The 21,774-nt window shown below is 42.2% G+C and overlaps 1 protein-coding gene across 2 annotated transcripts in view; it reads right to left on the bottom strand.

Moving 5' to 3' along the window:
• Positions 1 to 21,774, bottom strand: part of LRIG1 (leucine rich repeats and immunoglobulin like domains 1) — a 244,611-nt gene that overhangs the window by 98,715 nt on the left and 124,122 nt on the right. For both annotated transcript variants that reach the window (XM_085624766.1, XM_085624767.1), the window contains exon 4: positions 1,926 to 2,063. In XM_085624766.1, the coding sequence (XP_085480892.1) occupies positions 1,926 to 2,063 (138 nt within the window). The remainder of the gene's footprint in view (positions 1 to 1,925; positions 2,064 to 21,774) is intronic.

Raw genomic sequence — 21,774 nt, forward strand, 5'->3', positions numbered from 1 at the left:
TAAGTCAACATGCTAACACAGCAATGATACGAAATGATTGTGGAATCCAATACATGACTTAGACAGTTATAGGTAACAACTAAACTCTACTCGGTCATTAAGTCCTTTCGGATGTAGGGAGTTCAATTTGTGGATCCAAAATAACTCATGTTGCAGTAAAAATGTCTTATTGTCTCTGCCTTCTTTTAACGGAACGTGTTCCAGAATTAAGTACCGGAGTTGGCTGATGTTGTGCTTTTTTTCCTGTTAGTTCATTGCGATTGTGGATTTGGGATTTCTCAACCTTATGTTGCTCTTATGTTCAATTAGACGAGTTTTAATTTTGCTTTCTGTTTTCCCCTCATAGGGAAGCCCGCACGGACATTTCAGTAGGCATACGACATGACTTGTGTCACAAGTTGCTGTTACTTGAATATTCATGGGAGTCCCTTGTGTTGGATGTCTCAAGGTCGTACCTTTTATTATATTATTGCAACTCCCACAGTTGTGACATGGGGTCGTGCCTTTATAAACCTGTGTGGAAACTTTGTTTTTCATCTTTAACAATTGTTGTGTTTGCCGTACGTTGGTAAGCAAAGATAGGGATTTGTTCAAATATACCTTTGAAGTCAGTTTCTGCCTGTAATAATGGCCAATATTTTTTGACAATTTGTTTAATTTTTTGACTTTTTGTTGAATATTTTGAAACAAATACCATTGTTTCTTGGTCTTTTTCTGTAGGTTTTTGAAAGTTGAGTAATTCAGTCCTATCTTTTTGATTGGCTCTTTCAGTTGCTAGTTGCAAATCTTTTCTGGATATGCTCTGTGTTTGAACTTTAATAATAGATTGTCTCTGTTTTCATGGTATAGTTCTTCTGATGACAAAATTCTTCGTGCTCTGAGTAGATGTGAATATGGAAGGTGCTTTTTTAAACTCATCTGATGAAATCTTGAGAAATGTAGAAAATTATTGCGGTCTGTCGGCTTGGTGAACACTGACGTGATTAATTTATGGTTTTCAATCTGAATTTCAACGTATAAGAATGGAATTCGGTTCCTATTCAAGGTGTGCCTAAAATTGAATTCGTTAATCTATAGTGTTCATTTCACTGATCGCCTGAAGTAGGTCACTCTCTGGTCCTTTCCAAATTAGGAACAGGTCATCAATGTATCGTAAGAACGAAATGATATTCTTCCAGATGTTTTTAGACAAAATAAGTTCCAATTCAAAATGATGCATAAACAGATTCGCATACGCATGAGCTGCGCAATTGCCCATAGAAGTGCCATTTGAGTAAATAATTGCCAGGTGAAATAGCTGTGGTATAAGGTGAAATGCATAAGTTAAAGTAAAAATACTTTCAGATCCTCACTTTTGTCACTATTCAAAAGAAAAAATTCCATTGCCTGTAGACCTAAATTATGTGGAATAGAGGTGTACAAAGAATTTACATCGACGGTGCATAGGATGTATTCGGTGTCAGCATTCAGCTCTAATTTTCCCGTTTTGTTAAGAAAATCTGTGGTATCCTGTAAATATGTAGACACCTACCTCGAAACTGTATCATTAACATATTCGAACGTTCTACCATATATCTTGTTTACATACTGCCACTCTGTATTTAGATTTACTCCAAATGTAACTCATGTAATTGCTGCTACACCAACTTTGTGAAGCGCTCAGATTCCTTCGGGTCAAGTTTGCGCTATACAAACCTCTATAAATAAATATACTAGCCCGGTGATGCATTTACATCAAATTCATTTTTTTTTTTTTACTATTGCTAGTTTGTCCTTTACAGAATTTGAAAAAGATATTGCATTTGCATGTAACTACACATCTGCAACCATGCACACAGACGTTTTCCCGAAAATAATTAGTAAGCACAATGCTTAACTTTACGACAGCTTACTGCAGACACACATATAAATTGGAAGACACTTACAGCTCCTTTAGTGGAAGGCCTTGAGGAAAAGAAGTAGAAAGGAGTTCGGTGAGGTTGTTGGAGCTGAGGTCTAGCGTCTCCAGTGAACTGTAGGGCTTCAGAAGGCTTGCCTCGATGCTCTGGATCTTATTGTGATTCCTGAAACACAGCAGTATCACTATTAGCTTCACTTCTTTTACTAATGTTGCTCCACAGGTAATTGTTCAAAGAGAAAAAATAAATTCAATTTACAGCTATAGTACTGTGGAGCGCCTTGAGTGCAAGCTGGTTAAATGGACAATTCACCAAGAAAAAGCTGTGATAAAGAGAATCTCTGTCCTGGAAAGCCAGGAGCAAACCACAACTACTCGTAGAAAGACTTTTGTTATCGGAATAGAGCTATTAGAGGGGATCCTTGTAACTGTGTTTCCGAAATACATACAATTACACTCTGCTTGATGATTTTCAATGAATTCTGAATGAACCAGATTCCAAAGAAGGAGCATATCCTGCAAAGCTTCAGTAAATGATAAACCTTCAGTAATAATGAAGCACGCCAACAAAGATCAATGCAGTAACCAAGAGTGCTTTCCTCCAGCTTAAGAACCTCCCCTGCATCAAATGTGATCTACACACAGAAGTCATTGGCTACTAAGCCAAAGTGTACTTTTCTATGCCAACGCCCTGTCATTCAGCTTCTCTGAATGCACTCTTAACAAAAGCACAAGATATAGTTGCTAAACTGGCCATCAGCCAGAGAATGAAGAGTAGGTCTCTCCTGACACTGCCAACCTCCACTGGCTATCTACAGGTGGACAGATCAAATTCAACATATTCTGACTCACCTAGAAATGCCCTGCGATACACAAACCTGACTGCTGCATTTAGCTATCCATAATCTCCTGTTTGTATTCAAATGTACCTACGCCGCCATACAACAATGTCCCTTCCATGACAATAGGATGCTACTTCTGCCTCCCAACACTCCCCTGCTAAGGACGGAGACCTGTTTTTAATACAGATAGGAATCTTACTGGTCGATGTGCCCATTCTGGATGCAAAATGTGCCTTTGCACATGCAGTTTGTAGTCTAGGGCCTACAAATACCTAGCTATAATTTGATTGCAGGGAGATGTGAGGGGAAGCATTCCTCACTCGTTTGGTTAAAGTCTCTCCGTATTGATCTACCATCATTTATTTGCAGGGACTATTTTATGTTATCCATTGCCTTAGTAAGATATATTAGGTTTTACAATCTGGGTAACCTTAAGTTAATTAAAAAATAATAGAAGAAAGCTTTAAGAATTCTGTATTTCTAAAACCCGGGATGTAAAAAATACTGATGAGTAAAATGTTTATGCGACAGTACAGCCCTACTATGATCATTAAATATATTTTATGGCACTATAAAATGTAACATGCACAGTAAAAAAGACTCAACAATGCTAGTAAATAAGTGCCGACTTCTTTGTGAGAACTAATTTGAGGATGGAGCAGGACATTGCAATAAGTGAGTAAATTGAACTTCCTATCTATACAAGGCTGAGTCGGTTAGTAAGAACATCTGAGAGGAAGAAATGCAGAAAATGTTCTCAGTATCTGAATATTTAATTGTTATTCTTTCAATAATTTAAATAGAGACTTTAAAAACAATATTTGCTTCCCTATTTGGAGCTGCAGCGGTACAGCCACGCACTGCACAAAAAAGACTCGTGGAGACCATGCTGCAAGACATCACAACTACCTTAAAGACAGCAGCGCACTCCTAGTGAGGGAGAAAACGCTAACTTCACTGATTCCATTTATTATTAAACACCATCTACATTCCCCAAGTTACATCATCTGCTTAGATATCGTCAGAAAGCTGTGAATATCATAGTTAGTGCAGTCATTTACTTAGTAATGTATTGATCAGATGGATGAAGGTATCACATTAAGTGTCAACATGAGAATTTACATTTTAAGTAATTTAAAGAGTGAGCCCTTAAGTCTTTTCTGAATGATAAAAGTTCCAGATTTAGTCTGATGTTCTCTGGGATAGGATTTCACCGTCTAGGGACAAGACAAGGCTTGGATTGGAGTCTTATGATTTTATAATTTGGTGTTTCAGAAATGTAGACTGGTTCAGCTCCTTCTGTCCCCTTTAGCTCAGGCGGGCACCATCTGTCCTTTTGACAAGAGAGTAAATTTAAGTTTAGAATTTGGTAAATTTGGTATGCAATGGCACAATGTGCCATTCATGGCGAACATACTGTGATCTATTCATAATTTAAGGTGCTTTGAGTCACTCTTCTACAACCATTGCTTGTTTGGCTCAGCAACCTTCAGCCATTCGATTGGTACATTGTCAATCACATCTTCGATCAACCCATAGGAGTATTATATCTTAATGTTTCTATTGGTTGTCTGGTGATATACTTCCACCTCCACAGGAATGCATGAGGGATCAGTTTACATCTATGCAGTACACTGTCAACACAATTGTAATTCTTTATCTCATCCATGCACATTTAAAAAAAAACTGTTTTATACTGCATTGGGGATTTTTTTAAAAATTATTTGTTTCCCACGTGCAAAAGTTAAATCTATTCGCTTCAACAATGACTCCTGTATTATGCAAGTTAATTCTATGAAGTTGGTTATGTAGAGCATCAATCTGTAGATTAACAGCTGAGAGACCAAAAATTTTACTAAACACCAAAGGAAAAAAATGGACAGGTAAGGAAAACGGTCTAGTTTAAAGGTAATGTTGGACTGCGGTGCAAATGTTATGAAGAGTATTGCAGACTATCAATGACCAGTAATGTGGCAAATTATCATCTGACCTCCATTTTGCAAAGCTAAAAAAACCTTACTAAGTACAGGATGGGGGAGTTAAAAGAATCTCAAGTGAAGAAAACCTGCCCGTGAAAAAGTGAATCACTTAAAAGTATGTTAGTTCTTTGAATGCACATGGAAATGTACTTGGGATAAGCTCAAGATCTGGAAATTAAAAAGAAGCCCAGGGCGAAATTTGCATAATTTACTGTGTGGAAATTAGAAGAAATTCACCCCCAAAAATGACCAGTTACAATGCAAAAGGCAGCCTTTAGAATTTTGCACTCGTTTTTACTGTGAAATGCATCAGTTGGTCATGAGGATGCATTTCATGCAAAAAAAAAAAATAGGGCAACAATCACACCTGATGCTAGCAGTTCGTGTTCAGTTTATTCGCAACCTTCCTGCGCTCCCAAAATACAATCAATTTTAACTCGAAAGTCCCAATTATACAACTTGGCTAATACCAGGCATTTTGTGTAACAAATGCCAAATATTACACCTGTAAATTAATATTCACCAGAGCATATTAATAAGTAGACCCAATGTAGTTAGTAGAGTTAACAAAACACAGAAAAGGTGAAATCTGACAGGAAAATAAACGACAACTCGTACTTGTGGTGCACTGCAAGCGGAGACTGCAAGAAACCGCACAAGGGGGCTATAATTTACCTGCATATTTAATTTTTTCCAAATTGCAGCTCGCTACAGAAACATGTGTCCTACTGGCCCAAGGCCAAAAGTAATTGTTCAGAGACAAGCTGAAGAGTGACCACAAACTATTAACCTCGATGAGGAGGTAGGAACATTTCACAAATGTATAGCAAAAAACATCCCTTGAGTGCCTAGAAACAAAACACGCTGCACCAGGCTCATGGAATAGCGCCCAATGATTCTGGAATACCAGGTTTTAAAGAATATTCTGCTGACTGATTACCACACTGCACTTGGTGTCACTTACATTAATGTAACTTTAACCGAATTTCTAGGGTAGCCCATTATATTTCAGTTAAAGTTTTAATGATATTAACAGTTCTTCCTGGAGAGGGCTGTGTGATCACAACAAGACACATGATGCCACTTAATGTACAGTAAGAGTGCAATACTCGATGCAGCTTGGTTTCTAGGTATCCCTGGTGAATTCTTTTTCAGTAAAAGTAGTTCTTTAACATTATTTTGAAACAGAATCAAATTTGTTGTGTACAGTGGTAAGATGTGGGTTTTGGATAGAGCGGTAAACTTTTTTTAAACTCTAGTTTTAAGAGGATTTCCATGAGTGATACCGCTCCCTCGCATGCGAAAGGTTGCATTGGACTGGGAGGAAATTGCTCACACATATGGCTTCTCTCTTGCGCTGAACGGTGATCCCACTCTTGAAAAATGGACCTGTACCAAGAGAGTCAGGCTTCGCTGGAGTATGTCAGAGCCTCAGCTGCGAGCCCTGCTCCATCTCACAGCGCTGCATTTCAAACAAAGCATAGCTGGGTACATTTTCCTATATACTGTGTATGATACTAAGATAATTTGTTCAAAACCTTTCTCGACTTGATTACATTTTTCTACCCTTATGTTCATTCCTTTAATACTGAGAATTTAAGCATAAACAGCACACCACAAGCGTCGGCTCCTTCATCAATCCAGAGACAAGCGCCTGCTAGAGCCCAGCGCTTTGAAAAATAAAATCGAACACAAGCACACAAAGTTTGTTCTGCGGACGAGCCACAAAAAGCACCAGAAATTGTGGCCTACTTAACAACGTACGAGAAGAACACTTCAGTTAATTCCTGTGTGCAGCTTCAGTACAAAATCCTGGTTTGTTTGAAATCTGGACAGTGATAAACACTGATTAACACATAGTACTTTTAGCCTACCTTAAGTAGGCACATAACATTTGGAGCAGGAGATCTACCATATATTCCTTCTTTGAGCAAGCATCTGCAACAACAGTTTGAGGCCCGGGTTAAATCTGCTGAAAGAAAAGTCTGTGCTAATGTGATTCAACAGGTGAAGCCTTGAACCGAACCAAATATTTTGCCTGGCCATACAAAGTAAGGAAAATGTTACTTTGTAAGCATCTGTTTGTGGAATATAGTGCTGTAGATTCACATGCTGTGCATACTCCTGCAGTCTAGTGTTGGGCCCGGATGTGTGCAAGTTGTTTTTCTTTGAAGTCTTTCGAGCCACGGAGTAGAGGGACTCCTCCCTTTGGTGATATTGCGCATGGGCATTGACTCCATTATTAGATGGTTTTCAGGCACGGTGGGTGAAGATCAAGTGTGAAACTAAGTGATAGGTAAGAGATGTTCATGCATAAGAGGAAAAAAGGAGATATGAAGAGATACTGCAAAAACCACAGGTGTCCAGGGGAAGGGTGGGCGCATGTGAATCTACAATACTACATGCCACGAACAGATGATTGCAGGGTAAGTCACATTTTCCGTTCGAGGCATGTGTGCCTGTAGATGCACATGATGTGCGTATACTGTAAAACAGTCCTCCCCAAAAATGGTGGCTCGCCTGTGGGTGCTGCAGTGGTTTTGAAACGTGTACGTAGCATTGCTGGACCAACATTAGTTTGTTGGTGTCCTAGAACATTCACATAGTAGTATTTAGCGAACGTGTGTGGTGTAAACCAGGTAGCGGCTTTACATATGTCAGCTATTAGGATGTTCCCTAGGAACGCCATAGAGGCTCCTTTCTTGCGAGTAGAGTGCGGTATAGGGGGAGCATCTAAAGTTCTTTTACCTTTAGCATAACATGTTTGAATACATTTAACTATCAATCGGGCAATTACAAAGCACAAAAACGCATACAGCAGCAGACCAAGGTCAAGCTCATTAAATCCCACCAGTTTTATATATTTTTACACGAGTGCAACTACTCCCGGTACCCGCTGCTGAGGGATGTTGGTTAATATAGAAAGTCCACAAGAAAGGGAGGTGCACTCTGAATAGAGTCAGTCAGGAGACATGCGTTATCCAAAAGTCTTTTATTAGCGTGGTTTGGTTAAAACCGGCACAGCCAACGCGTTTTGTTCCCTTGTGCCACGGGAACTTCGTCAGGGCTTATTCGTAGTATAACAGGCCTTTTATGACCTAAGTGCAGAACAACTGGTCACCAGTATACAAGGACGCCGATTCAAATCGTCTCATGTATACAATCCAAACGAATCTCAAGTGTCGTCCACTCCTTCAAAGCATCAGTATCCCGAATATAAAATAACATATGATCACTATGCCGTGATTCCACTGGGTTCGTAGCGATAATGAGAGGATCATCAAATAAAACGAGCCCCAGAGCACACGCAATCGTCCTCCGATATGGACAAACGACTGTAAGGGAGCTTCAACAGTAAATATTCCTGTAGAGAGAACCAATGCGAAAAGGGGAATCTGACTTTAAAGAATCCCAGGGCGCCCACAAGTCGTTAATCATATAGATTCAGCTATTTATCATGAAGGTACCTATATGGCATGCTAACCAAGAAGCCCCATCGCGTTTAGGTCGAATGCGGGCCCCCAGCATCTCTGCCTAAATCATCCTTAGTCCTCATCCATCCTGGATGATAATTAGCAGAATCTTTGCTCCTCAGGGAGGTACTACTGGACACAGTCATGCCTTGGCAGGAGACCCATAGAGTTTGCAAAACTCCAGTGGTTGCCCGATTGCACAGCTTCCCTTTTCCCTGCCGCACCAATGCGTTTAATTTCTTTATCTGGCAGTGGGGTATCTCCCCTGGCCTGGGAGTTCGCTCGTTTATGGGCAGTGATGCTGACTATGGAGTCTGGTGGAAGTGGATCACGTGCATAAATGGGTGGCCTTATATTTTTTTGCCTACCCTGTCTGTTATAACCCCTAGCTCCAACAGGCTCTTTAAAGATGTTCGGGTGTGACGAAGCATGCCATCGGAAGATATTTGGTGGTGTGGTGAGTGGATGAAAGCGTATAAAAAAAAAAAGAAGTCCCACTAGTGGCTCCTTGTGCAGTTCCACTTGATAATAGTAGGAGGCCCTTTCTATGAGTTCCTGATATGATGTAGAGTCACCAGGAGGGGAGGGGTGGGCAGGGTCTGCATTCCCCTGGTGGTTCCAAGTCATATGAGTGCCAGGATTCATCTTGTGGGGAAGCATCAAATGTGTCATCCACACCACCACCGCCACCTGTGTCAGAATGTGGCGATACCTGTGGTGTAATGTCAAGTGGATCCCCTAAAGAATCAGGAGGGGATGGCGAAGCCAAAGGTGGGGGAACAGGTATTGGTAATGGTGGGGTAAGGGGCTGGTGGCCTTATCTGCCTGCTTGCGTATTTTAGCAGGAATTTGAGTGTCCAAGGTTTCTGAAAGGACAGCTGCTGTTTGGATGGTGGAGCCACAAGGGCAGGCAAGGATGCGGCCAGGATGCGGGTGTATAATGAGGTGTTTTTGCCTGGAATCAAACTGTTCCTGTCGTTTTTGAAGGATGGGCTCGACTTGGATGTCGACTTCGAAGACCGTAAGAGTCTTGTTTAGCTGCCAATGGTCAGCCCGGCACCAAGACATAAGAAACTCAAAGCTGCAGGTCCGCTTGACACCGATGGCTGGCTCAACGCTGAGGGTTGTGTCAGAGTGGTCGGAGCCGAAGCACTCTGCTTGGAAGGCTTCTTTGGCGCCGAGCCTGAGCTGGCTGTCCAAAGCTGTTCGCTGCAGAGCTTGGACAGAAGACAATGGCCTGAAAGCCTCTGTATGGTGTTCCAGAGGGTCTGCCTGTTTTTTTAGCAGAAGACTGCTCGGGGTGATGTCGAGGGGGAGGGGCACTGTACTCATGGATTGTTGAGTAGGTGTCTTCTATCTCCAGGTTGATCTCCAAGTCGGAACTTGATCTGCCCTTAATGGGGAACGCCTCTTCATCAGCAGCAGATGGCTGTGGATGTTGCTCCCCCTCGACAATGCTGGGACCTAAAAAGTCTGGTGTTTCTTCCATTCTTCTCTGCAACATTTCGAGCCAACATGCATGACGGTCAGTAAGAGTTTTCTTGGAGGGGAAGAAGTGGCGAGTATCACAGTTAGCCTTGCAGTGTGCCGGCGAGAGGCACAAGTTACAAACCTGATGTAAGTTGGTCCAAGGGTATTTGGTGTGGCATAGAGGACAACGGGCATTCGTTCCGTAACAGTTGACACATTCCCAAGCGATACAATGGAGACAAACGTAGGCCCCAACGGGGCGGTGATCTATATACACCCGCTCGATCGAAATATTGGAACGCTAGGGAACGTGATACTGACGGAGGGAAGGTACCGTGTGAACCAAAAAGAGCATTGCGATGGTGTCCAACAAGCGCACAAGTCTGAACCAGATGGCGGAAAGAAAACAATCTAACAATGGAGTCAATGCCCATGTGCATTATCACCATGGAGAGGAGCCACTCTACCTCGTGACAAGAAAGACTTCTTCAAAGAAAAACAACTTGCACACATACTGACCAAACACTCAATGGCAGGATCATGCACAGCATGTGTATAGACAGCCACACATGCATCAAACACTGTGGTTACACTCCTTGTGCAATTACTGTTAAGTGCCATAACACTGCCTTGATTAAGAAATCCAGTGCTTCAGCTCAGAGTCCTGCTGAAGGCTGGAAAGTAAGTTCAAGCAACCCACTGTCAGCTAAAGGTGCACTCACAGCACGACTATGGGCCCAACCATCGCATCAATTTTAGCAGGTACACTAATTCTTGCCCAAATACTAAATGCTTGGAATAGAATTAAAGAGAATCTAGGTTCCGAAGTTAGGATAAGGATTTATGCCTCTGGTGCACTGTTCCACCTCCGGCCATCATATACCAAGCGGTGTGCCCATTCCAGGCAAGGTTTTTAAAAAAGACCTTAATTGCTGCTTTGCGCTTCTTAAAACAGTGCCTTTTATTTTAGCCAACTATTTGTCAATCCGTGCAAATATGAACATGGGAATTGAAAGAAATTATGCCACATCAATCCCGTGGGAAAGAGAGCTCTGGCAGTTGGGATTGGGGAGGCCCAAGATTATCACAAAACTATGAACGCCACCTCCTCTGGCCCACACTGGTGCGTGATCAAAAGCTTGAGAGCCACCCCACCCCACCCCAAGTAGACTACTGACATATATTAACCAAAGAAAAGCAGCCATTTACGAAACACAGAAAAAGGAGCCAATTAGAAAGATGGGCGGTGCTTAAAGTCCATATTCTAGATACAGCATGCCTCGAAGAGACAGCAGATGCCCTGCCTAGGCAAGAACTACGAGTACTAATTTTCATACTCCAAAATGCCTGTTTCTAGACCACAGTGTTTTTTCAGACAAATCGGTCTGGAAATGTCTTAGATTCACAGCCTGTAAACCCATGCTGTCAAAATTACGTAAATTAAAAACCTTACCTTATCTACGCTAATTTCTGAGAGCTGAAAAAGGGGATTCCTGGACACATTCAAAGCCTGAATGGACTTTTTTTTTCATTTTTTTTTTTTACATTTAAGCAGTATTGTAAAGTGCACGAGTCTGAGCACTGCCATCAAAGGGAGGAATCAAATTTGAAGCGAAGGTTGACCTTTCAGCATTCGCCACATTTGTTAAACAAAACACATGGGTTCAGATTGGTCAATGAAAAAAAAAAATTCCCTGCACGTGCCCAACTAGAGTTGAACTTTCAGTCATCGGAACAATTGGCATCACTAGGGAATTTGTAGAGACAATTCACCCACTTAATAAAGCACTGGCAAAGCCACCAGGTCTTGCCTTTGGAACTTTCTGACTTTGTAAATGCCTTTTATCCATCAGCAAGATGCTGTGCAGCTTGGCAAAAAGCTTGAAACAAAAAAGGTGCAATGGCGCGACTGCATCATTTTGCAGCTGTGTGCATACTCTATTTCACATGCGTGCCTATAAAACGGCACAGGCGCCATATATATATTTTTATTTGCCGATCCGATATGGATCGGCAAATTATATAAGTGCAGCTTTTTAACAAATATTGACTATATTTACAGATTCAAAGTCTTTAAACCAGTTGGTGTGGAAGCAATTTTCTGCCCGCTCCTCCACGCACACACATACATGTAAAGAAATGACTGTGCATTGGGGGATGGGGCAACAATGGGGAGTGGAAAGGTGGGAGGAGAAAAGCAGCACTCAAGGGTGAAGCACATGAAGGAGGAAGCAACACAGGGAGGGAAGGCGGCACAGCGTGCGCAAGACTGAGGAGGGGACAAGCACACAGGAGAGAGAGAGAGTGACTCAGGGTGCAACGGCAGGATTGGGGGGGGGGGGGGGAAAGAAGTACACAAGAGAACACATGCACCATCATGGAGTGCTTAACCAAAAAGAAAAATGTAGTTCCCGAAAAGTAAGCAGTGGAAGGGGGCAAGTAAAAGGGCTATGCTCTAGGGAAGACACAAACACAGAAGTGGAAGGCAAGCCCACACAAGGCTACAAATAAAAAGCAAGCTAATGAGAGTGGTAAAGCCAACCAATGAGTGGGCTCTAAGCCTACTGTAAGTTCACAACAGGCCTTTTGCAACCAGACAGCCTGCACTGTCTGGTAGGCTCAACATCAAAAGACCTTTAAACATTCATCACGTATTCAAACTATGACTGGCCTCATCAAAAAAAGGAGCTCATTATCTAGAAATCGCAAAAATCATTACTGTAAAAACCAAACACAAAAGGTAAAGCCAGCAGGTCTGATGTTCGGTATCACTGTTGTATTTGGTTTTTTTGTTTTTGTATCTCTTTTTATTGGGGTTTTCAGTTTAGAACAAAGACAGTGTTGCAGTAGCAATATGGTAATGCAAGATATAATATAACCTCATCAAGGATACATGCTATATAGAAACAAAGGTGTTAAATGCGGAAATAAGTGAGGCACCCGTCAAAGCGGTTGTGGGTGGCCGGTGAAGGGGCATCACAAGGTAGCCTGCCCCATATCTGGCAAGCAGAGATAGTACCCCTGGAAGAAAAACCTCAAGGAGGGTGGAGAGGGGAGGGGGGGGGGTAGGGACTCAAACCCGGGGGGAAATTTAGCTGTGATTACCAAGAAAAGGGAGGGAAGGCCAGGGCCTGGTCTCCCCCATCAGGCTACTGGCTTTGGGTTTTTGTAAAACGTTGTTCTGGAGGAGCCAGCTGGCACTCGCCAATAAAAATATAAGGAACTACTTTGTGTGTGGATATGCTCTTCGTGAAATGCCATCGCTCACAGTGATGTTAGCTAATGCTGAAGTGGGCTGACCATTGCCTCATACTGTTGAGAGCAAAAGAAAAATGTGAATTGCACAATTATGGATGAAGAAGGTTGGCTGAAATACCCTGTAAATGATACATATAAATCACTTTAGGGAGGGGGAAGAAAAAAAATCGAAAGGACCGAATGAAAAACATAATTTACAAAACAAAACTTCCAAGGCGAGAAGTGAGAGGCTCTGCCCCCACCTCCGAAACCGGGCTGTAAACAAACTGACCGCGGTAGAAGCTTCGTCTCGTCGTCTCTGCAGAGAATGAGGTATGGAAACAGACCAGAAGGTTGTGCTGAGATGCCTGCAGTAAATGCTCTCACTCAGAGTTAGTACATGTTCCTGACATGCACTGAAGAGGTTCATGGTACCACTCTGTGCAAAGCAGAAAGGTAATGTGCACCCCCATTCAACAACAGGCCACAGATCGACAAGCAAATAACAAATATACATCGAAAAATAGGGAAAAGGATATTAGAGTAAGCTCAGGACAGCTAAACCTGACAGCACCCCATAAAAACCATGCCTACATGCAAGTCAAACAAAATGTAAATTAGCTTCCTAGTTAGCACAGAACTCCGAAACACAAAATCAGGTAATCAAAACTGGCAATCACAGGAAATAGAAATTGTTTAGGTTACTTATGAATTCAAGTCAAAAGTACTCTAGTTTGGTTTCACACCTTAACACAAAGAAAAACATGAATTTGGCATCAGAATCTTGCAAGAAAGCTGCACTATCTGGTTTCCTAGAGAATCAGCAAAGATGAAAAGAACAGAAAACACTACTATTGCTACCCAATCCTTGCTGTTGACTTAAACAGGAACAATCTGCAGGACCTTTGTTAGGAATAGGGCTTAGGAAAATCACATACAATTTTTTGAAATTACGCTTCTGCAGCAAAATGTGAATTTCCACTATATCTCATAAACTTTTATAGCCGAGCATGCACCTAGCGATGAAACGCTACATGGGCTATAGGTAGAAGGGACAGTTTGAGTAGAAAATGTCTAATTGTTAACGCTCGAACAAAAAAGTAAAATGAATGCAAAATTGCATAATTTGATGACATTTCATGAATTCTGCACTCCGCGAAATTGAGGAATTTCACCTGCATGATTAAAATTTCAGCCAGGCTTAGATAGGACACCTCTGTTCAGTGTTTTTGGGACGGGGATTTGCTGCAGTAAACTCTCCAGGGAGGTTGGGTCGCCAGTAACAACTCTGGGATAGAAAGTGTGAGACGGGGGAGGGTGGGGGCTCGGGCAGATGTAATTCCATGGATCAGTTACTTAATCATGGCAGGTTTCAACCATCTCGCGTTACACTGCCTTTTGATCTAAGTTTCTTTCTAAGTACTGGCCATGCCCTCTCTCAGGCCTTCTAGTATGACATCAGACCTAGTGTGTCCTTCAGTAGCTAATGCTCATAAATCTATTTTTTGTGAAAGAAAAATTATATCGATTTTACATGTCTTTAAGAGAAAATAAAACATGAACCCCTAATAACTGTATTTTATGCCAATAGCTCACAAAAGGATATGCCAACTCTTTAATAAGGCAATAATGCAGATATGCTCAGATCGCAATTTCAGAGTCTGAAATATGATTTGGCTTTTGATGCACGAGACAGCTGTTGCAAGAGGGGGTTACTGTAAATATCTTCTTTCACGGTTTCTAGCAGAACAGTGAAACTTTAGATGAAGGCTCAACACTGTGTCCCAAACTTTCGGATAAAACCATATGATATTGCTGCTTAACACGGCTGCATAGGTTCAAAATCAGCATCGGTAAGAGAAATGCATGGATGGCAAAGAGAAATATTCCGGTGCCAGACCTTTTGTTTGGTGTGACTTGGAAGAATTCAAATATTTTACCCAAAACAAACCAGACATGCTAAATTGAAGCGAGTTTCTATTAATTTATGGGGCTTTACAGGCTAAAAAGGGTAGAATCGCTTTATTCCCAATTAAATTTAACTTCTTTTAGTACACAATTACTCTTATTAGTCTGCACTAGTTCATGACAACTGTTATTTTAAAATGTTTTATTCAAGGCCGTTTCCCTTTTATGCACCATTCCCTAAACTCCAAGTGCATGGACGTTTGCATGGAAGCCTGGTGCCTGGCTTCAGACTGGCAAGGCACCATGCTTCTTTCCGTGAAGCTTTGGTGGAAATTATGCTGGGGGACCGTAAAACTAACCAGAGGTTTGCAGTGCTTTGGGATTTTGCAAGAGTAACAGGAAGGTGAATACATTTCATAGTGCATCTTGTTCTATAGAAGAAAACCTGTCTGCCAATTCTGGCTTTCAGAGCGGTAGCTCCAAAGATGATCAGGTTGCTGTTTTGCAGTACGCGAGTAATAAACGTTTACATATCAGGACTGGTTCATTCTTTCTCTGCAAGCTTCATTGATTTTCTAATGGTTTGGATCATATACTAAAGGGATTATTATGGATAACATAAAAATGTCAGCTTATGCCTCGCGTGCTGAGAACTATACAACATTTACTCCTTTGTCTACAGCTGGTATTCCCCTAACCACATTAAAAAACATGAATGCGTCTATCCTTGCACCAATACTATTAAGCATCTTTAATGTGGACTTCACAACTATGATAATCTATATCCTTCTTTATTTACAAAAAAATATTAATTTACACTGACTTATTTTGTATTTAGACAATGCTTTTATCTTGCGGTCGCTTCCCCACAGGTAGATATATATATATATATATATATATAATTAAATGAAAGCTACTAGTAGCTTATGCAGAGAAAACTTGTTATTGAATATGTCTACATCTAATACTATGGTGTTCAGCTAACAAGTCTTTCAAGAACCTGGAAGATAGTGGAAATCAAAACTGACACTTATGTGGCATGCCACCAGGGGAAGAGGGAGGGGAGAGAGAGAGTGCGATTATATGCGTCAAGAGAACCCCTTACCACCAAACCACCCTCACATACCATAAAAAGGTGTCGAACTCCAGATCAGCTAATGGTCTTAACACATTCATTGTGGTCACCATTGCCAACCACAACTTCACTTCCTTTTCATTACAGAATCTAGATAACCAGTATCAAAACTTTATAGACATCCTTGTCACTTCAGGCTTCCATATATTCGGAACCAAGAAAAAAAAAAACACTAGTGTTGGGTGATGTTAATATAATCGTAACATGGCTTGAGCTAAAATCTACATGGGACTGCTTCCAGTTTTTGAAAGGGGCATGAAAATCCTTCTCTGGTATTATAACAATCCCAGATAATCTATGCCTCTCCCAGATGTATGCATGTATATATGATATTTCCTACAGCACAAGCCTAGCCAAGAGGCAGCAGAGTGATGTACATGGTCAAAGACAAGCATAAAGCCAACTAACAATACAAGAGAAAGCTGGCTTCTGTCGGTGGTTAATGCATTATGATGTAGTGTTCTATAAAGAGACGAGTCTTCAACGCTTTCCCCAATTGTAGCAGTGTTAGGGACTCCTGATGGATAAGGGGATGGCATTACAGATCCTTGGCATATAGTTTGAAAAGGCCTGTTGTCTTGGTTTTTTTTTCTCTTTTATGCACTTCTGCAGTCTGATGCGATTCTGGATGCAGGTGTGCCAAGAACCTTGAGAGCTGGTGACTTGTCTGCAAGGTAAGCAGGGGTGCAGTTTGTGATGCAAATGAGGCAGCGGGTTTTGAAGATTGTGCGGGCTGGAGGGCGGAGTCAATGGAGTTCCAACACAATGGAGGGTAATGTGATCGTATTTTATCAGGCCCTGATTATGACATGCTGCAGCACGCAGAATGACCCTAAAGGGTGCAAGAGTGGAGTCTGGGAGACCATGGAGTAGGGAATTACATCACAATCAAAGCATAATGAATGTTCACTACATTTATCTAGGGACTTTAATATTAACTTGGACAATGGGTCCTATGTCCACGCTGTGGCCCACAGGAAGCTCTTATGCCAATACAACTTACATCAAGTGTTTAATTCATGGTCACTTAAATGGTAAAATCACAGACTTAGCCATTTACGATCAGATCAAAGACAAGAGTCTCAGTCCTACAGAAGTGGGCTGGTCCGATTATTTCATTATTCCTATGAACATGCACTCATTCACACAGATGCATTGCCACTGCCCTCCTGAGTTTGTCTTGAATAGATACTTCAGGCATGTCGCAATCACATTTGGACTTTGACAATAATCAAAAGCTCTAAAAATATAGTGGGTCATCACAATGTCTGCAGCGGTCCGTCTGACATCCTGGGAATCAGTCCTACAGCCGGATTGCAATAAGGGCGGTCAGTGCGCAGAGGTCGGGAGCTAGTACTGTCGCCTCTGACAGGATCAAATATCCTGTAGTGACGGCGTCCGATTCCTATCTCTATAATCAGGGCGGTGCCTGCCCAGGCACCGCCGTAGGGATTAGGATATTCTTTTCCGATTGCCTTTTCATGGCGGTCCCACCGCCATAAAAGGCAGCCCGAAGAGGACTTTGGGGGTCCCCAAGCAGGGCTAAGTGGCTGGGGGGGCACCTGTAGTGCCCCCCACACATCCATGCACCGTGTTCTAGCTGCCCTATTTCTCGTCTGCAGACAGAGGGCAATGCTTTGTTGATACATGTAAATCCTTCAACTTCCTAACTTAGTTTCACTATTTCGATTTTGTGCGTGAAATTAAAGGAACCCCTTCTGTTTGTAAAAAGGGTTCACCTCTGAGACTGAAGGCTGACAACGAAGGTCCTTTCATCCTAAGGTTTAATGACTGCCGAGTGAGCGTGCACAGATCATAGGACACCATGGTTGTGGATAGATATCACTAAGTAAAATGAATCTTACTGGAAGGCACATATATATTCTGGAAGACTGTCGGCAGTCGCAGGGTGGACGTCACTCACCTAGAGAGTGAGGATATCAACAAGCTGAGACAAACCATACCTGGGGTAAAAGGAAGGTTCACAAATTTTTTCCTAATGCCTGCCCAACATTTAACAATAATTCAAAGCAGGAGTGGATCACAAAGCTGTTGGGAAAATTGGTTCCCGTTCAAAAACACAAACAAAAAAAACACAAGACTGCTATATGGACCCAATACATACATGGCTTGCATTAACAAGCCTGAAATTGTTGTGTTATTTATTTTTCGAGACTTTCGTAGCGAAACTAACATTCCAGATGAAATGCACACACAGTTTTCAAAAATTGTGTTTCGACTGATTAACATTTTATTTTATCTACAAATGTCAAACTTCCAGACTATAGATCAGATTTTAAACCATTAACGACGGCCAGGTCAGCGTTCATGATATGTAACAAATGACCACTTCCATGCCAAGACTTCAAGGGTGCAATGATTGCTCGAGCAGGGAGGTGTGCTTGGGGGTGTGGCGGACACTATCTGCAGCTCTTCATAAGGACGTTCCTGCAGGCGAGCGACCTGCTGCATTTAACAGTGATATCATGTAAATGACCAAACACATTTACGGGAAGCCCAGGGTGGTCCACGTGCTTTCCACTGCAAGCATGACCGGCTGTCCCACAGCAGTCCATCGTCATCCCTATTAGAATACTCTGGCTTCCCGCGCATCTCCAAAGCAGAGTGTGACGCATGCAAACATCATTTCCTGTCAAGCTGACTCATCACAGAATGTCCTGAAGGCTTCAGCAGTGCCGCATTTGCCCAGTGGAGCAAAGGGACCTTTATAAAGCCAGGGAGACTCTGAGGACATGTAGGACATTGACGAAAGTAGCCCTAATGACTCATCTTTTTACCATCAACAGGACATGTCTCGGGTGTGACAGCCTCCACTAGACTCGTGCTCTCATTATTGATCTTTATCATCCACCATTTTCTTCAACTTTATCGAAAACGTGCCGGTGATATAAATCCCGGATTATTTTTGTTTTGAAGTAGGTTACACTAAGAAGAGGCCCACTCTGCGGCTAACAATCAATGCCATAGTAAACAAATGATTTGTATTAAGACATTATAAACCGATACAGAGGAACACTCCGCTGCAGCCGGCAGTAAGGCGCAGAGTGTGAATCAGGAGAAACAGCACAGAGGGCCTGCCTGTCTATGTACCCTCGATAATACTGTGACACTACAACGTGAGACAGACGCCAGGAGGCACACAAGACCGGCTATACAACACCATCACCTCAATGCCAGTGAAAACATAAGGGGACCAGAAACTCTGACACAAAGATGTGCAAACCACAAGATTGGGCTATACAGTGCTACACAGAGATATTCCAGAACTCCGCATACATGCATGAGCGGGTGGGTTAAGGTGCAAGACCAGCTGCCTCATCCACCCCTGGCACTTACATGGTGGTAACAACACACCTGAAGCATGCAACTGAAGCTGAAGGTGTCAAGACCTAATCTGTAGGGGTCAATCTCTCCTCCTCCCCTTACGGGTACACTTCATCCTTGTTTTTATGTCAAGGACTAAAGAGGACCCAAGGGTATGAGGGAAAGGTGAGGAGAATAAAAAGAGACACTGCAGCAGGTTGGCTGCTTGAAACCCTGAATGCATGGTTATGGCATAGAGTCTTTGACAAAGGTTCCAAGGGGTCTGCAATTCTAACCTAGTGGAGAGAGAGAGAAAACATCTGTGAAGGGGCAACACACTAAAGGGATACAAATACAGTTATCACCAGAACAGGATCTGGACAAACCTGAAATAATCTGCAGGGAGAAAAAACAAACATAGGATACTGTCAAGTTACAGGAACAATAAGGCCATTGACAGAGAAGGGGAAAAACAACAAAGGTGAGACAACTAATAGCCCAAGTGTGAACTGAGGTGTAAATGAAGTAGTTGTAAAGCAGCTGGTACCAGGCGGCTTGCTCATGCACATGGTAGGTCTTATCATCCCTGCCTCTACTGACATAAAAATACTACTGCTCAAGTGGTCCTAATGTGGCTAGGGCAGCGCAAATGATCTACCTCACTCTGGAAGCACTGGCTCTTACGATGCGGTTCTGTATTTTCCACTTGCAACTTCTACACCTTCTCCAAGTTATGTTTTTAGGGACTATTACAGGCTACCATGTCTGGCGCCTTCACTCACACCCCTTTTTTCTTCACTTGAGGATTTAGGATATCCCATAGATATTCAAAACATCCCTGTGCTCCTCTCTCTAGCTGAGAGGGTCGTAGCCCTCCAAGGAACTAGATTTTTCTTGGAGAGGAGAATCCCCATGATGAAGCATGTCACCTTCGTGGTGAGTGAGGGATTTAGTCCTATAAAGGGAAATGCCTTGTGGCATATCTAGGTGTTTTCTTCGTGACCTTCTGAATATCTGCTAACCATTTGATTGGAGCTTTTTAGCACATTTGTTTCAAATTCTTGCTTTAGACCTTTGGATTTTGTACTGTTTTGTACCATGTCTGGTGACCTGACAAATTCCCAATGCAGTCTCTATTTGGGCCAACCAATACCCAGGATTTAAGCTTCACATAGAGCTATGGTTCTATTTGGAAGCATACATTTGTGCTGTATAAAACAACTCATAATGCTACCTTGCAAAAAGTGCCACAGAAATCTCCATTTAGATGCCAATAAGAAAGCGAGACTCTTGAAAATAATAAGGAAAGAAATCACTGTGAAATCACTGTGGGGCGTTTTCTCCACTGAAGGGGTTAGTGAGGACCCCCATAAACAAATGGTAAGATATACTAAAGATACTGCAGGGAAAATACCAACCAAAAGGGGAGTGGAGTGTAATAGTACGCACATGGGGTGCATCCTAAAAAGTAATTGAGGCAAAGAAAACAACGCATACATTCATAGTAAAGAAGTGCCCTCTCCCAACTTTCCCAATATGGAACAAGTCAAACGCAAATGTTGGGTATCTAACTGTACCGGTGAGGTTTAGAATTCCACAGAAGGCCATATTGTGTTAGACTGTGCAATGGACAAAGGGCAGTTAAAAAACATCAGATGTTTTGCGATTTATAATCTGGGTCGGATTGGCCTCTGAAGCCATTCTTTGTGGCACTGCCAGAACACCTAAGAGGTCAATGTGTGGGCCGTTTTTGGTTGTTTGCGGGCCTCTTTCATGCTCTGGCTTGACAGCGCCGCTGTCGACAGACACTTACATGAGCATCATTAGAGAAGGCCTTTGGCTCCGCCTACATGTTGGCAGTCAGTAGTACATGGTTTGATTGAGTAGAAGTTGTGTTTTTCTACTAAGAAAAGTGCTTGCTCTGCGCACACCTGTGATCATTTGGTTTATTTATCCAGGGCCTGAGTTTGAACTTTCCGATACGGACACCCCCCCCCGCCTTCCCTCCCCCACCCACTATTGCTATTAAAGTGTCTCACATAACTAGATAATTTATGTTTTTTCTCTGGCAGCAGCACATATGTGGGGTGGGCAGTTATTAACTTAAATTGATTTTTAGGTCTGGCTTGACCTGGACACTCCATTCATAAGCCACACTTATTTGTATTGCCAATGCTGGTTACTGTTGATTTCCCAAAACTTTGCCTACAGCAAGAACAAATGCATGCAGTCTCCCATACACTGCAAAGCACCTATACAGCCTGTCTTTACAACTTCAAAATTGCCCCCATTTAGTGCCTGGCCCTATTTTCAGTCATAGCCCAACCCCGCTTACAATGAAGACCCTTTATCTGGCCTTCTTTCACATGGAAATGAGGTTCCTTGCCATCACTGTTTGGGTGAAAGAACATATCTAACGTTAGTATGTTCACCTTGATGTAACCTTTTGAGCATCATGCTCCTTAGCAATTCTATGTATTGTCGGCCAATTCAACTCCAGGAAACAATC

Source organism: Triturus cristatus, chromosome 9, assembly GCF_964204655.1.
Source record: "Triturus cristatus chromosome 9, aTriCri1.1, whole genome shotgun sequence".
NCBI lineage: Eukaryota > Metazoa > Chordata > Amphibia > Caudata > Salamandridae > Triturus > Triturus cristatus.